General features: G+C 34.4%; 1 protein-coding gene across 1 annotated transcript in view; it reads left to right on the top strand.

Moving 5' to 3' along the window:
• GPC5 (glypican 5) overlaps positions 1-13,560 on the top strand; it is a 1,093,847-nt gene extending 1,080,287 nt beyond the window's left edge. The window contains exon 8 of the mRNA XM_061170941.1: positions 13,495-13,560. Coding sequence (XP_061026924.1) covers positions 13,495-13,496 — 2 coding nt within the window. The 3' untranslated portion in view covers positions 13,497-13,560. The remainder of the gene's footprint in view (positions 1-13,494) is intronic.
• The last annotated feature ends 1,193 nt before the right edge of the window (positions 13,561-14,753 follow it).

The raw sequence follows: 14,753 nt of genomic DNA, 5'->3' as shown, positions 1-14,753 counted from the left end.
CAATATACCTCCCCCCAAAAAATATGTATATAAACTTTAAAACTTTCCTCACTTTGTTGATCTTTTCTTTTTCATGTGGTATAGTCTCAACACTTTAGTCTTTCTATGACTTTTCTAGGAATTCTTATTTCTTGGTGTTATTTCTTGGTGTATTTCATCATATAGAATCTGTTCTTCAAATTATACAATGCTGAAAGTGAGGAGAATATAATAAATGAAATTTAGAGAGAAGCATTTAAAATAGATAATAAGTTATCTCCAATGGGCATCCTTATACTAATGCCCAGTATTTTTGTCTTACTATATCTAAAATATTAATGTTGTCATTTTCAAAACGACAGAAAGTGAAACTGCATTACCAAATGGTGAAATATATCAGCGGGTTAACCATAGTGACCTTCCTAAATTATGGACTTTATTGAGTTAGGCCCATACTACAAATACGAGTATTATTCTTATTTTCCACTCAACATGTCAGGTGAATAAAACTAGGACATGAAACTAGAACTACTCTACTGCAGCTCATTTCTATGTGGTTGAGTTATTTATTTCATCATGCTAACAGAGAGAGAAAACTTTTATTTTTCTGACAATGTAGGTTATGAATGATATTTATTTCTTGAAGAGCTGTGTTTAAAAATGTTCTCTCTGACCTAAATTAATAATTCTCATTCAAGCAAAGCCAGTGAGAATCCACCTCTTCACAAGCTGTTCTTTCTGTGGGTTTTAAGGCAGAGTTCAGCTGTTCAGAGACCTCGAACAAAATCAAAATCAGTTTAGAGTTTATCTATACTTTTCATTATGTCTTGTGCCACTTCCTGGCATTGAAATGGCTTTATGTTTGTATGGGCTGCCATCATGCACTAGTATATACAGAGCTTGAATGTTCAGTGAATGTGAACAAACAGTACCCCCTCCTACAAAGTAAAAATAAACTAGAACTTATTGCCCATTAACAGTCAAAGAGAAAATGAAATCTGTTACAGAAGGAAGTATTTTTTCATCTTACATCCTCAAACAGTTTGCCTTTTTCTCATTTTGCTTTTCTGATTTTAAGTGATAAAAAACATTCCTTTGCTAAGTAAGGTTTTTTTGTCTGGATGATAGAGGGTGAGAAGGGGCAAGTTTCTTTTACCAAAAGAAATTTTCTTTTTTACATGTCTTGGTCTTGTTACATTTTTTATGTCTTTCTTGTTACAGAAAAATAGATATAGCTATTTTTCTGTAACATAAAATAACACAGACAACTACAGTGCAAGGATACTAAATATTTTCCCTTGTTTCTTAAGCCAGAAATATCTGTTCTTCAGAGAAAGGAAAGTGGTTTTATTTTCAGTGTTTTCACTTTAAACATTTTAAATCTAGGGGTTGTGATATTTCTTATATGTACCTATAATTAGTTTCATTCCATTGATATTATTTACATGTTATTTGGATATATATGTATCCATTTATAAATTATTTCATTTCAATAATAGAATTAATAAAAAATAAGCACATAAGTATCTTACTAACATTTTTGTACATTCTCAGTAAGAAGTAAGCATTATTATCCAGGTATTCAATCTATCACTACTTACTAAACTATTCTAAGGAATTAAATTCTTCAGCCCCAAGGAAATACATTATCTCTACTCAGTATACATGTCTCTGATAATGCTTTTGTCATTCTGATAAGTAATTAGTAAAAAAAATATATATATATGTATATACCTATATATATAGTGTATGGCATATATGGAACCAGAAATAGAATATAAATTAATTTTACCAAATTACAGAAATAACTGGATGTTGAAATGGACCTCTTTTGTCAGGATCCAGAGGCAAAGATTAAAAACGTATGTGTCAAGTAGCATATACCAAGGTCGGATGTAATACTATTTATATAAAACCTGTAAAGAGGATTGTTAAAACTTGTTTGCGATCTATTTGTTGACTGGAATTTGAGATATTTAATAATAATAATATATTAATAATTATTAATATATTAATACTGTATGTAATACATATAATAATTAATATACAATATATGTATTCAATATATGTACACTTAGGATTTATGCATTTCATTTTATGTAAAAACAACTTGCTTTCTGGCACTTGAAAATATCAGTAAGTATATATCATTAGCAGCAGCAATAGTAGCATAAGCAGCAAAGTCATTATCTTGGCAATATTTGAATCAGTGAGAGAGGAAAGAGACACATGCCTATCCTTGTTTTTTGTTTGTTTGTTTTTTAAAATAAACTAAATATAGTCAAGTGATTGATGTTCTTAAAGATGTTAGAGTGAGAGTGCCCTTATACATGCTCTGGGAAAATAAATAGAGCTTTAACCCTAATGGTGAACGCAGTGTGTCCAGAAAATGGTACTGGCATTGTATTTTCGATTTTGTGTTATTGGTATTAGTTATACTCATCTTTATAATCCCGGGACCAGATAGTCAATAAATATAGAAAAAAAACTGAACACTGATTCTAGGAGTCTTTGCATTCAGAAACAAACAAAAACCTCTTTGTATTCTGAATCAAAAGGCTAAAGAATTGAAGTACACAGTACAGCCCAATATATGGTAGATTAAGATTTATGTACTTATTACTATGGTAATCGCCCAGAAACACTGATGAAATAAACACAGGCAGCTAAAAGAGAAAAAAATAACTAAATAAAAATTGGGGTCTCAGAAACCTTCCTAAATTCTTAAAAGTCAAAACTGGTCAGAGTAAGCACAAACTTCAAAGATAAAACAAAAAACATCTAAATAAAAGGAAAACTTGAGGTGTTTAGCAACCAAGAAATTTCTCCAAAGTCATTTACTTGGCAAGACCAGAGAACTGCCATATTTGACTTGCACTTAGGAATACAACTTCAACTGGAGGGGCTGCAAGAGTAACACAGAGGCTTAGTGTAAAGACATGAAGAAAGCAACCCGTTTAGATTTTGATTTAGATTTGGCATGGCAGAGCATGAAAATTTCTTCACTGGGGTGAAGCATAAGGGATCTTGAGACGAAGTCTAGATGTTAAACTCATTTGGTATGAGAAACAGTAGGAGGTAGGAGGTGTAACAATATATATTGCTTGTGTGAGAATAATGTGAGAAGAAGAAACAAAAAAAATGGAAACTATGAAACCCTCTATGGAAATACAAAATTAATCAAAGCGTAGACCATTTGGTGAGCAAGAGTCAAGTTAATGTCTGGAGACTTTCTCTGAAGGACAAACTAAAACTAATTTTTAGTTCAAAAAGTTTATTATTTTCTAATTAGTACTGTAATATACTGATATGCATTAATTTAAAATATTAAATTATTTATAACTTTTCAGAGATTTTTCTATGCTAAGGTACATTTAGAATTTCCAGGAAGGGAAATAATATACAGCATTTCCCAAACTTCAGCTAAAATCTTTTTTTTTTTTTAACTTTGAGAATTTTGAGCAACCAGTAGTCCACAAAACCCTCTCAGAAATACTGAATTGAGATGTTTGAAGATTGAGGGAAGAGAATAATACCCATCAAACACGTATATTGAAATAGAGGCACTTAGCTTAGTGCCATGATACCAAGACAAATAAGATATAACCCCTGCCCTCAAGAACATACCTGTGGTCTCAGAAAGATGTCACAAAAGAAAGATTGACAGGGAGGAAAAAATAAAGAAGAATGAAAGAAAATATACATGTAGGATTCACTGGGACTTTACATAGTCTAACTTTGTAAAATTGAAGAAGAGTAGGGTTCTTATTTAAAGAAAATGAAAATTTTAAAGAAATTAAAATAAAATAATAAAGACATAATTGAAAATAATTTTGAAAAGCTAAGTTACTTTTGTAAGTGAATGGTAAATGGGAAATAATGTTTAAAGACTAAACCAGGGGAAAGGCTCATATTTACCAATGGCATCCATCACAATGTTATTCATTTCAGAAGTATGAATTGTAAAGGCTTTTGAGTTGAGAGCCAAATTCTTTGAAATAATTTTCTTTCATTTACATATGATTCCTCAACTCAGTTACCTCTCCATTCTGGACTCACATCCTCAACAGATTTCTTCTGATATTTCCCTGTGTCTTCTAGGATTTCTAAGTCCAAGAAATACTTTTTAGTGTTTAAATAACTTGACCTGTTTAAAGCATTGAATGTTGTTGATGACTCCCTCTTCATTGATAGGTCCTTGGTCTCCACAACAACCTCTCTATTCTTTCTGCTTTGAAACTTCTGTGTCTGCTTCAAAGGCTTCTGTTTTATTTCCCAAGATTCTGGCTTGGACTTTTTTTCTTCTCAGTCTATTCATTCTCCGTGGCTAACCTACCCCATGGCTTCATAATGACAGCATTTTAATTAGACCGTGTTGATATTTCCAGTCCCTAATACCCTCCTGATTTCCAGACTAGGTCTCCACATACCTCCTCATCACCTCAACCCATATGCACTATAGGCAGTACAAACTCAAAAATTACATAACTGATCTTTTACTTCTACTATTTGTTTCTGCATTTATATGTTCAATATATATAAATAAACCTTCAGATAACTTGTGTGACAAAAGAGAAATCTGTTAGACAACATCGACTTTAATCTCTAGCCCATCATATCCAATATGATGATCTCTAACCCATTATCAAACCTGGCAGTTCTACCCTGTCTCAAAACTAATGTCTGTTCTGCCACCTGTGTCACTGCATTAGTTCAGTCCTCCTCACTTCTCACCTTGATGATTGGGTCAGTCACCACAACTCTTATTTTACTATTGTTATTTTTGGTTTGAGGTGACTACTTGGAAGCAACCCTTTTGGTATGTGGACATTATGAAACAAATACACACACACACTCATAGTTTTGGATTTCAATAAAACTGCATAGTAATGTCCCAAAACATTTCCAACTCACAAACCATTCCCAACTTGTGAGTGTGATACAATATGGGACCAAAGAAGGTAGGTATCGAAAATGGATCCACGCTGAAGGAACAGAGAATGAACCATCTGGCAGATAAATCACACATTTAAACTGTAAGATCCATTAATCTTCCTAAGGAAAATTGTTCTCTATTGTCTGACAACTTCCCAGGATCTTGAGTGGTCTACCTTTCCAATACTCTGATTTCTTCAACTTTATAAAAAATGTGGAGAAATCTATTTGGGCCCGAGAATGAGTCCTCTCGTAACTTCACAGGAATTCCTCAGTTAACATTTTAACATTTCTCCCACACATACAAACTCCATCCCTTATATTTAATGAGCTCACACTTTTATAATGATGGCATTTGACAGTATGACTGATGCTTTCTCCCAGGCAAATGTGGTTATAACCAAAAATTTAGAAATCTTTTTTGTAGATCTTATGATAAAAGACAAAGGACACATAATTTATGTATTTATTAATATGTATCCATGCAGAAGAGAAGAAAAGAAGACCAAAATTAAGATTTTCTCATAGTCATGGTTCAAACGGGGACAGAGTAAGAGGAAACGTTATGCACAAATTATTTGATAATGAAAAATAGATTTCCATTTTAACAGAGGTTCTCCTAAACAGCCATGTCACAAATGCTTTGAACGTTATCAATCAAAATGTCCTACTGTTAATTCTTCTACTTAAAAACAACCTCAGTATTTTCATATAAATGTGATTTTTAAAATAGTGGTACTTTTTTATTATAACAGTGTTGCATGCTAACTCTAGATAACACCAGAAATATAGAAAACCTGAGGTTAAAAATTAAAATCACCGATAAACCAACTACACCATACTTTTAGTTTTAATCCATTTCTTTTCATTGTTTTTTTCTATACACACAGATTTAACCAAGAAGCTAGAGAAAGAACGACAGAATAATCCAACATAAGTTAAAAATTAAGATGTTATAAGAAAAAACTTAATGAAATATAAACTCACCTGAAATGGACTTGAAAAAAAAATTTACTTGAATAGGCTACTAAAGAAATTCTTTCTCAAATATAAACAGAGACAGAAAGGAGAGAGTATTGATGTTAGGAAAGAGGTAGAAAACATGACAACAGGTAAAACGTATGAAATATTATGTGGAATTTTGTACAAATAGATTTGAAAATTTGATAAGAAAATTACTAGGTAAAAACATTTGGTTGAGTCTGTTAAATCTTCAACAAATAATACTCTTTTAAACAGCTTTATTGAGAAATAATTCACATACCATAAAGTTCACATGTTTAAAGTGTACAGTTCCATGGTTTTTATGTTTACACAGTTGTGCAAACATCTCCATAATCTAATCTTAGAACATTTCATCATCCTAAGAAGAAACCTTGTACCCATTAGCAGTAACTCCCTATTCCCCATTTCTGGTTTTTTAAAACAGTGCCAGAACATAGGCAGAAAGGAAAGTTTCCAAAAAGCTTATACGAGACTGCAAAGCTAGCTAAATAAACCCAGACAAGGTGTGCATGCATTGTCTATCTGTATCTGTATGTCTGTTTATCTAATCTGTTTCTCTCTACCAAATTCTCACTTACGAACATATGTATAAAATAGTAGATAAAATACTACCAAATCAAAATCAACCGTTTATTGAAATAGTAGAACATCCTGATCAGGTAGGATTTACTCCAGGAAAGCAAGGAATGATTAACTTTAGAAAATATTCATTCAAACATATTCAAAATAATCATCAAATGATCATCTTGAAAGATGTCAAAAGTACTTAATAACTCAAACATCTATTTTTTAAATGAAATTTTTAACAAATTTTAGAATAAAAAAATAATCCTATGCACATATGCAGCAGAAACCTACTTAAATGAACAGATGTCTAATAAAGTCAGAAATGAACAGGTTTGCCATCATCATCAGAAATGTTTACACACATTTATACACTGTTTATACATGTTTAATTAGAAAATATAGTTATATGAATATACATAATATAAAAGTATATATAATTTGTTTTGTTTTTAACTTAAAAATAAAATAAAATCACATACAGAATAAAACATGAATATGTTACAAATTTGTATGTTAACACAGTATGTGAACATACATAATCCATATGCTACCAAAATACGTCTATTCCCTGTGTCGCACCCTTAACCTTAGTGAAAGTCATCAGAATAATATATATCTAAGAATACGAGAGAAATAAGTCTGCAATATCATCAAGTAGGAGATATATTTTATACACAAGTGTTTCCTTCATGGAGAATAACATAAGTCATGTTTTGGGGCTGTGGCTGGATTATTTTCAGTAATCTTATTTGACTTAATTCATGAATATGTATTTTTATATTTTCCCTTTATTTCCTATACATTGTTTATTTGGAGTTTATTGTGTTCAACGGGGCTATAAAGAATACGACTGGGTTTTGTTTTGTTTGTTTGTTTTGAAATTGTGGTACTATGTCTCTTGCTTTGGCTCTTTACAATTATTCTAGCAAGATCGTGATAAATCTATATTCACATCACCATCCTGTGCAACAGGGTACCTCAACTTGCCAATTTGATAAGCAAATTTGTATTATCTAGTTTTAATTTTACTGGTTTTACTAGAAGGGAGAATAAACATTGAGAAATATTTTATTAATAATTCAGATGTCTGAAGAATCTGGACATTTTAAACATGTTTTTCTACTAGAGTAATAGCGTTTACTTGTTGACTTGCAAATTTTATTTTTATGTTTGTTGAAAGTTCTTTTTCTATCTTTGTGATTTTAGAAAAAGTCATTGAAGAAATATTTATTGATACCTAATATGTGACAGGCAGTAGGTGGAGACCAGAAATGCACAGTTGCAACCTTCAGGAAGCGTATGGAATACAGACATGGATCTGCTCAGTGTTGATATCACTGTAATAAGTGCTCTGGAACAGCAAGCAAATGCTGCTAGGGAGCAAAAAGAAGCATCCAAATGGAGTTTTTGTTGTTGTTGCTGTTTTTCATATAGTCACCTATGTAATTTTTTTTTCCTGTTAGAATTAAATTCTTAGGAAGTCATTGCCTATCCAGAGATCAACTGCATGTACATTTGTATTTTGTTCTAGATCTTTATATTTTCTTAATTGTGTTAACAATGTCTAGTTGTATTGACTGTGGTCTAAATGTCACCTGCACAGCTTATGGTCTTTTGCATATGCTGAGATAGTCTCTGTAGTCTGGTAAATAGGTGTTTCTTCTAAGTAGTCCATAAACAGAAGGGGAAAAAAGTTTCTTATTGGCATCTCTGAAACAGTATAAGATAGTGGGGAGAGAAGGAAAGGAGAGACAGAGGAATAGTGTTTTTATCTACACAACAGTTGTCACAGAGTATAGGGGTAACCACTTCGGATGCTGGTTTTGTTTTGTTCTTAGAATGTGTTTTGGATCTCTGAACAAGAAAGCAACACAAGAGAGATATAGTGCTTTCCTACCTTTGTTTGATGGCTTAGGTCTGCATTTTTTGTCACAGAAGTAATGGTTAGGCCACCAATCACTTTTCTCAATCCAGCTTCACAAATAGGTAGAAGTTTCTTGTAGATTTTTATGAATAGGTATTCTGTCTTGACATCTGGATGTTGTTAAAGTATGTTTTCTTTTTTCTTAATCTGTTAGATCCTTTAGTAAGAGGTTGGGAGAAACGCTATCACGCTGGTTAGAAAGATGAAGCTTACATAAGAAGTCCAAGTAGATTTTATAAAAAGTAAATTAGATATGTTCCCCCTGATTGAAATCTCATTGTCTTAAAATGTAAATCCCTTTGTTTGGCAGAGAAGGTAATGCTATAGCCCCCAGCATATTTTCAAACCCATTTCTGAACTTCTCCATCAATTACAATCCATACTGAGACCCAGATAATTATCTTCAGTTGCCCCAAACTCCATGTCCCGCCTATGCTTCAATCATCTCCACCTTTATTGAGTACCTAACTCCACTAATGACTTAAATCAGTTCAGGAATCATTTCCTCTGGCCAACCTGGACAAAGTCACCCCAAAATCAGCTCCTCAGTTTTCCCTAGAGTATAGCAATTGTCACATGATGTTGTAATTGCCTGTTTTCCCTCCGAAGACTGTGACCAAATATTTATCTCCATATCTCCAGAGTCTGACACAGTACCTTTAACATCAGATGTTCCTTGATATTTAATCAGTGAGACAATAGAGGAAAACTGTTTGAAGAATAAAATTACATTCTATATCCAGATAAGATGGGAAATGATAAATACAGAGAGTTTGGGATTCAAGAGAGTAAAAACCTGGGATCTAAGTTAATAAAGGAAGATATATTTTCTTCATTAGTAAAAGCAGGTAACTGGAAAATCAAGATGGGACTAAGAAAAACAATGGAAATATTAGATAAAAGTTATCTATTTAGAGATGTGTGTCATGATTTTGCAATAGATCAAGCACACAGGACTTGAGCAAAGCTGGTGAAGGTAGCGCTTTCAATAAAGGGAAGCAATGTTTGTATAACCTTTTTACAGCTTTTATACGAGGCCTATAAATTTACTAAGTAGATTAAAATGATTGCCTCTATGCTCTTCATTGTGTATAGTTAACTGTGTAATTTATAATACAAAAAATTAACAGAGGCAAATTAGATATTATAGGTTAGAATTAGTTACTTTGTAACTTTTTCCAAAAATTACAAAATGTACATAATTGCATGAAATATAAACTCATGTCACCTTAGTATTATATCAGTTCTTAAACTCATTATCTTAATCAAAATAATTAAGGATTTAGTTTTTCATGGACTCAGTAATTTTTCTCACCTACGGTTGTGTTTGTTATATATGTGCCTTTTAAAAAACACAGTTGTATGAAAACCTACCAATGCCTCTGATATAGAATATCTTTGTGATGGGCAGGGAATGTATACTTTTTTTTAAGTGCTACAGATGATTCTGCTGTACACTTCTTAAGATCACAGATACAAGGCATAAAACAAAGAACTCTGTTGCTAACTCTTGGAACATAGTCTAGGATGATACTGTATTATTTAGCGTATATAGTAAGAGAAAATAAATAAAACAAATATCTGAATAAATATTAATATACTTTCACCACATGCAGGAAGTAGTGTCCTGAAATTTCCCCTTGTCTCGGGGCTCCATATGATACTGGTACTGTGAAGTCAGCATGATCGAGTCCTCTTCTGACACATCTGATTTCTACACTGTTTTGCAGGCATGATCAGCAGGGAGCAAACCTCAAAAGATACACTTGTAGTCATGGTGTTGCAGTCCATTGGCTGTTCCTTTTAAAAGACTACCGACCTCCTTTTTCAACTTCTGCTTGGCTAGGAAGAGATCAAGGTCCACACGTGGTTCCTGGCTTATTCTCCCCCAGGGCACACTTCTCCTGGTGATTGATAATATGAAAGAGACAACTCCAATACTATGTCTCTAAACAAAGTTGAGAGACACTATGTCTCTAAAGAAACTCCAACACTATGTCTCTAAGTGTGAGATTTCTTACACTTAATGGACAGAGTACAATGCAGTGGGTTGGGGTAAAAATATATGCATTAGCAACAGTATGTCATCATCTGGACAGCTCCACCGGCTTCCCTAGATTCTCATTCTTTGGCACCCCTGTGCAGGCACCAGACGTACAGCATTAACTTCCAAAACAAGCAGAGAAGGTCCTCAATTAATTTGTTTTTCTACTCTTTTCCCCTAGGATATCACCTTATAGTAGAGATTCTTTTGCTTTCTTAAAATTTTATATTGGAGTATAGTTGATTTACAATGTTGTGTTAGCTTCAGGTATATAGCAAAGTGATTTAGTTATACATATTCATATATCTATTCTTTTCCAGATTCATTTCCCATATAGGTTATTACAGACTATTGAGTATAGTTCCCTGTGCTATACAATAGGTCCTTGTTGATTATTTTATATAAGTAGCGTGCACTTGTTAATCCCAACCTCCTAATTTATCCCTCCCCCACCCCCCACCTTTTCCCTTGGGTAGCCATAAATTTGTTTTCTATGTATAACAGAGATTCTTTTTTTTTTTTTTAATTAATTAATTAATTAATTAATTTATGGCTGTGTTGGGTGTTCGTTGCAGCGTGCGTGCTTCTTACTGCGGTGGCTTCTCTTGTTGCAGAGCACGGGCTCTAGGCGCGGGCTTCAGTAGTTGTGGCTCATGGGCTCTAGAGCGCAGGCTCAGTAGTTGTGGCGCACAGGCTCAGCCGCTCCGCGGCATGTGGGATCCTCCCAGACCAGGGCCCGAACCCATGTCCCCTGCATTGGCAGGTGGATTCCCAACCACTGCGCCACCAGGGAAGTCCCTATAACAGAGATTCTTAACCTTGTTGTTTGTTTCCCAAAATCATGACTTTAAATGTGTAAAATACAATAGATAGAATTGCAAAATAAAGCAATTCTATTAAATATTGTTATCAAAATACAAACAAATTGTAATAAGGCCTATGCTTATTTTTTAACATATTAAGCAATAAAATCTGCTAGTAAGTCTAGGAGCTGCTTTGATTATAAAAGAGTGATGTGTGTATATGATACTTGGAGATCTCTACAACAACAATGATAGGAAAATATCCAGTTTCTCCTAGTGACAAAGTCACAACCAATACTACAGTTGTGGTTAATAATGGTTGAGGGAAATAATGTCAGCTAGAGGTTAGTGAAAATAAAAGTGTATCTTCTTCCCTTCAAAGTTCATGAACTCCCCACCTCCGAATTCTATCCACAGACCCCAGTGGGACCCCCGCTTAGGAGCCATTGCCTCATGATTTTTGCCGATGTCGAAACTACAAAGCAAAATGACCTCTGCCCCTTCCAGGTCCTGGCATTTCTAACTAGCAAACAGGCCAAAAAAGTTCTGGATCGGGCTGTAGCAAAAATGGTTAAGGTTTAAGATTGGCCACCATGATGATGTGGGCGGGGAAGTAATGGGGAAAGGACATGTGCAGATGGCAGGAATCTAGAACATCATTGGCCCACTGTATCACTGATACCTTGGTGTGAAAGCATCACTTACAGATAAGAGTCCTTACCAAGCAGAAAGTAGGAGAATCCCAGATTAGGAACAGCCTCACTTTATTCTACACAGGAAATCTTTCTGTCTCAGATTTGGAGAATTAAAATGATTCCCCTGGATACCAGGAAACACCATCCTTAACCAGAGCAGAGAGCAGGTATGTCCATTTTATAGTAAGCATTCAGAAGGAAAAAGGCCAGGTTTTACCCAGTGAGTACAAATATTAGAGTGAAAAACAAACTATATATAGATCCTATCCCGAGGGCCAGGTCATAAAGGGTTGGGGAGCCAGTGAAGTCTACCAAAGCACAATTCCAAATTCCCTAAGTACATTTCAGAGAAAACACAGCCTAATATATACAGTTAAAACCTTTGTAATTTGGACCACAATATTGGAAAGAGGATTACTTTTAAGACATGACCTTGACTTAGCCATAGCACTATCCACGACACTAGCCGTAATATTAACATCCTCGTCTGGTAAAGTACTGGTGCAATATGTAAGTTCTAATAAGCCTAATTGAAACAATTACATCTTTTCAACAAATTACATAATGCTTATTTACATAAAATTGTCATATTAATTGCCAGGACTATATAAAGATGAGGAACATCTAATAAGAATTTTAACCAGACATCATTTAACTTGAGTCAATAAAGGCACTACTGGCATACCATGTTTTATTGCACTTTGAAGATGACTGCTTTTTTTTTTTTTTTTTTACAAATTGAAGGAGGTTTGGGGCAACCCTGTGTCAAGCAATTCTATTGGTGCCATTTTTTCAACAGCATTTGCTCACTTTTGAGTCTCTGTGTCACATTTTGGTAATTCTCACAGTATTCAAACTTTTTCACTATTATATTTGTTATGGTGATCTCTGATCTTTCATGTTACTATTACAAAAAGATTAAGACTTGCTGAAGGCTCAGATGATGGTTAGCATTTTTTAGCAATAAAGTGTTTTTAAATTAAGGTATATACTTTTTTTTTTTAGATAGAATGCTATTGCACACTTAATAGACTACAGTATAGTGTAGACATAGCTTTTATGTGCACTAGGAAACCAAAAAAATTGTGTGACTTTATTGCAATATTGGCTTTATTGTGATGGTCTGGAACCCAACCTGCAACATCTTCAAGGTGTCCCTGTGTGCGTGATGGTTGAGCATGTTGTCTCTAGCATCAAAATCCCAGCTCTGCTATTTACCAAATGTGTGAACTTGAGCGAGCCCCCCAGTGCTTAGTGCCTCAGTTTCTTTATAGGAAAAATGTGAATGATCCCAACAGAAACTATTTCAGTCCGTGAGAACTGAATGAATTAACCTGTGTGATGCTGTTAGAAGAGCATCTGGCACAAAGTAAGCACTCTGCAAATAGCAGCTGGTAATTTCTATATATGTGCCACCGTCATAAATAAATGGAGAAATCCCTATATTTCTTTAAAACGTGTACTGTGTAGTATTATCACTAATTCCAACCAAAATTTCTCCTCTCTCTACAACTGTTTTTAGTAATGTTCATTTTGTTTTAGGAATTCTGCCTTGCATCTTCTATCATGAGAGCAAGTTTAAGAGAAACGAGAAGGTTTGGACTTTGGCAGGAGGGCAGCTGCTTTGATACATCGCGGGAAATCAGTTTCTGCTGCTGAACATGACTCTAGCAGGAGATGAACTTGGGGATGATTAGAAAGGAAGGAACCATGCCCTGGGTGAATGACATTGGCCACAGTAACCAATGAGATCAATTTGTTAGATAAGTATCTTGTCTTTCCTGATCTCTGTTTCATCCTAGGATTATAAACTCTTGATCTTAGAGACCCACTTGATTTAGCTCCTGATGTTTTGCAAGCTTAAAAAAATTAAAAAAAAAAACAGTTTTAGCCTCCAATAGGAATTCAGAAACAACTTTAATTCTTCCCTCATGCCTTCAAAGAACTGTTACCATAAGATCCAAACACAGAACAGAGCAATCCTTATTAAGATTCTTTCTCATCTACTTACCAGCTCTCCAGCTGTCAGCAGTGTTCTAAATCTGGGAAAACTCTCTTATGAATTTCCTGTTCACTCCTGTGAACTCCTCTCCCGGGCACACTGGCTCCCTCTGTGTGGCCTTCCCTCAATTTGTCGGTGTCTAGGCAGGAAGTTTGTGTTCTGCTTTTACCAAGTTCTCTCTATTCTCCATCCTTGGGATGCTCGTTCACAAACACCCCCTCTAGCTCACCCACACTGAGCTTTCAGTGGTGGAATGGAGGCCATAGACACACAGTTGGCAAAGAATCATCTTCTCCATCACCTCCTGCAAACAGTAGGAGGTGGATTTGTGGATTTGTGGTTTCTACATACTCCTTCAATCTCTGACATTTTCTGTTTGTGTTTCAGCAACCAGAAAATGTTGGCCTCCTGAAACAGAAGGAAGAGACCCCCATGTAGGCTCTTCTTCCCTTTTCCTTTGTTATCTCTTCAATGTGGGGAAACAGTCTTTGCTTCATCGTAGGTACAGGCACTAGATTCCAGTCCAAGAGAATTAAATATTTGCAGATAACTCTTCCTAAGTCTTAGAAAAGTGGATGAAGTTACCAAAACAGTAACAGCCTTTTTTGACTTTGTCTTTCACATCTACTGAAAATAGCACTGAATTTAAAAGCCACAGTATCCATACATGAGAGACTGTTTAAACACTACTCTCAGGACCACTGCTGTGTGAAAACAAAAGATATGGCTGAATGGTAGACCATCATATTATTTCCCCTAGCATGGTAGAATGATACAAGTCAAGTATCAAAATAGGAGA

The sequence above is a fragment of the Eubalaena glacialis genome, chromosome 16, assembly GCF_028564815.1.
Source record: "Eubalaena glacialis isolate mEubGla1 chromosome 16, mEubGla1.1.hap2.+ XY, whole genome shotgun sequence".
In the NCBI taxonomy this organism is placed as follows: Eukaryota; Metazoa; Chordata; class Mammalia; order Artiodactyla; family Balaenidae; genus Eubalaena; species Eubalaena glacialis.
Note: the sequence above shows the minus strand (reverse complement) of the source record. Positions and strands in the feature narration are given on the sequence as shown.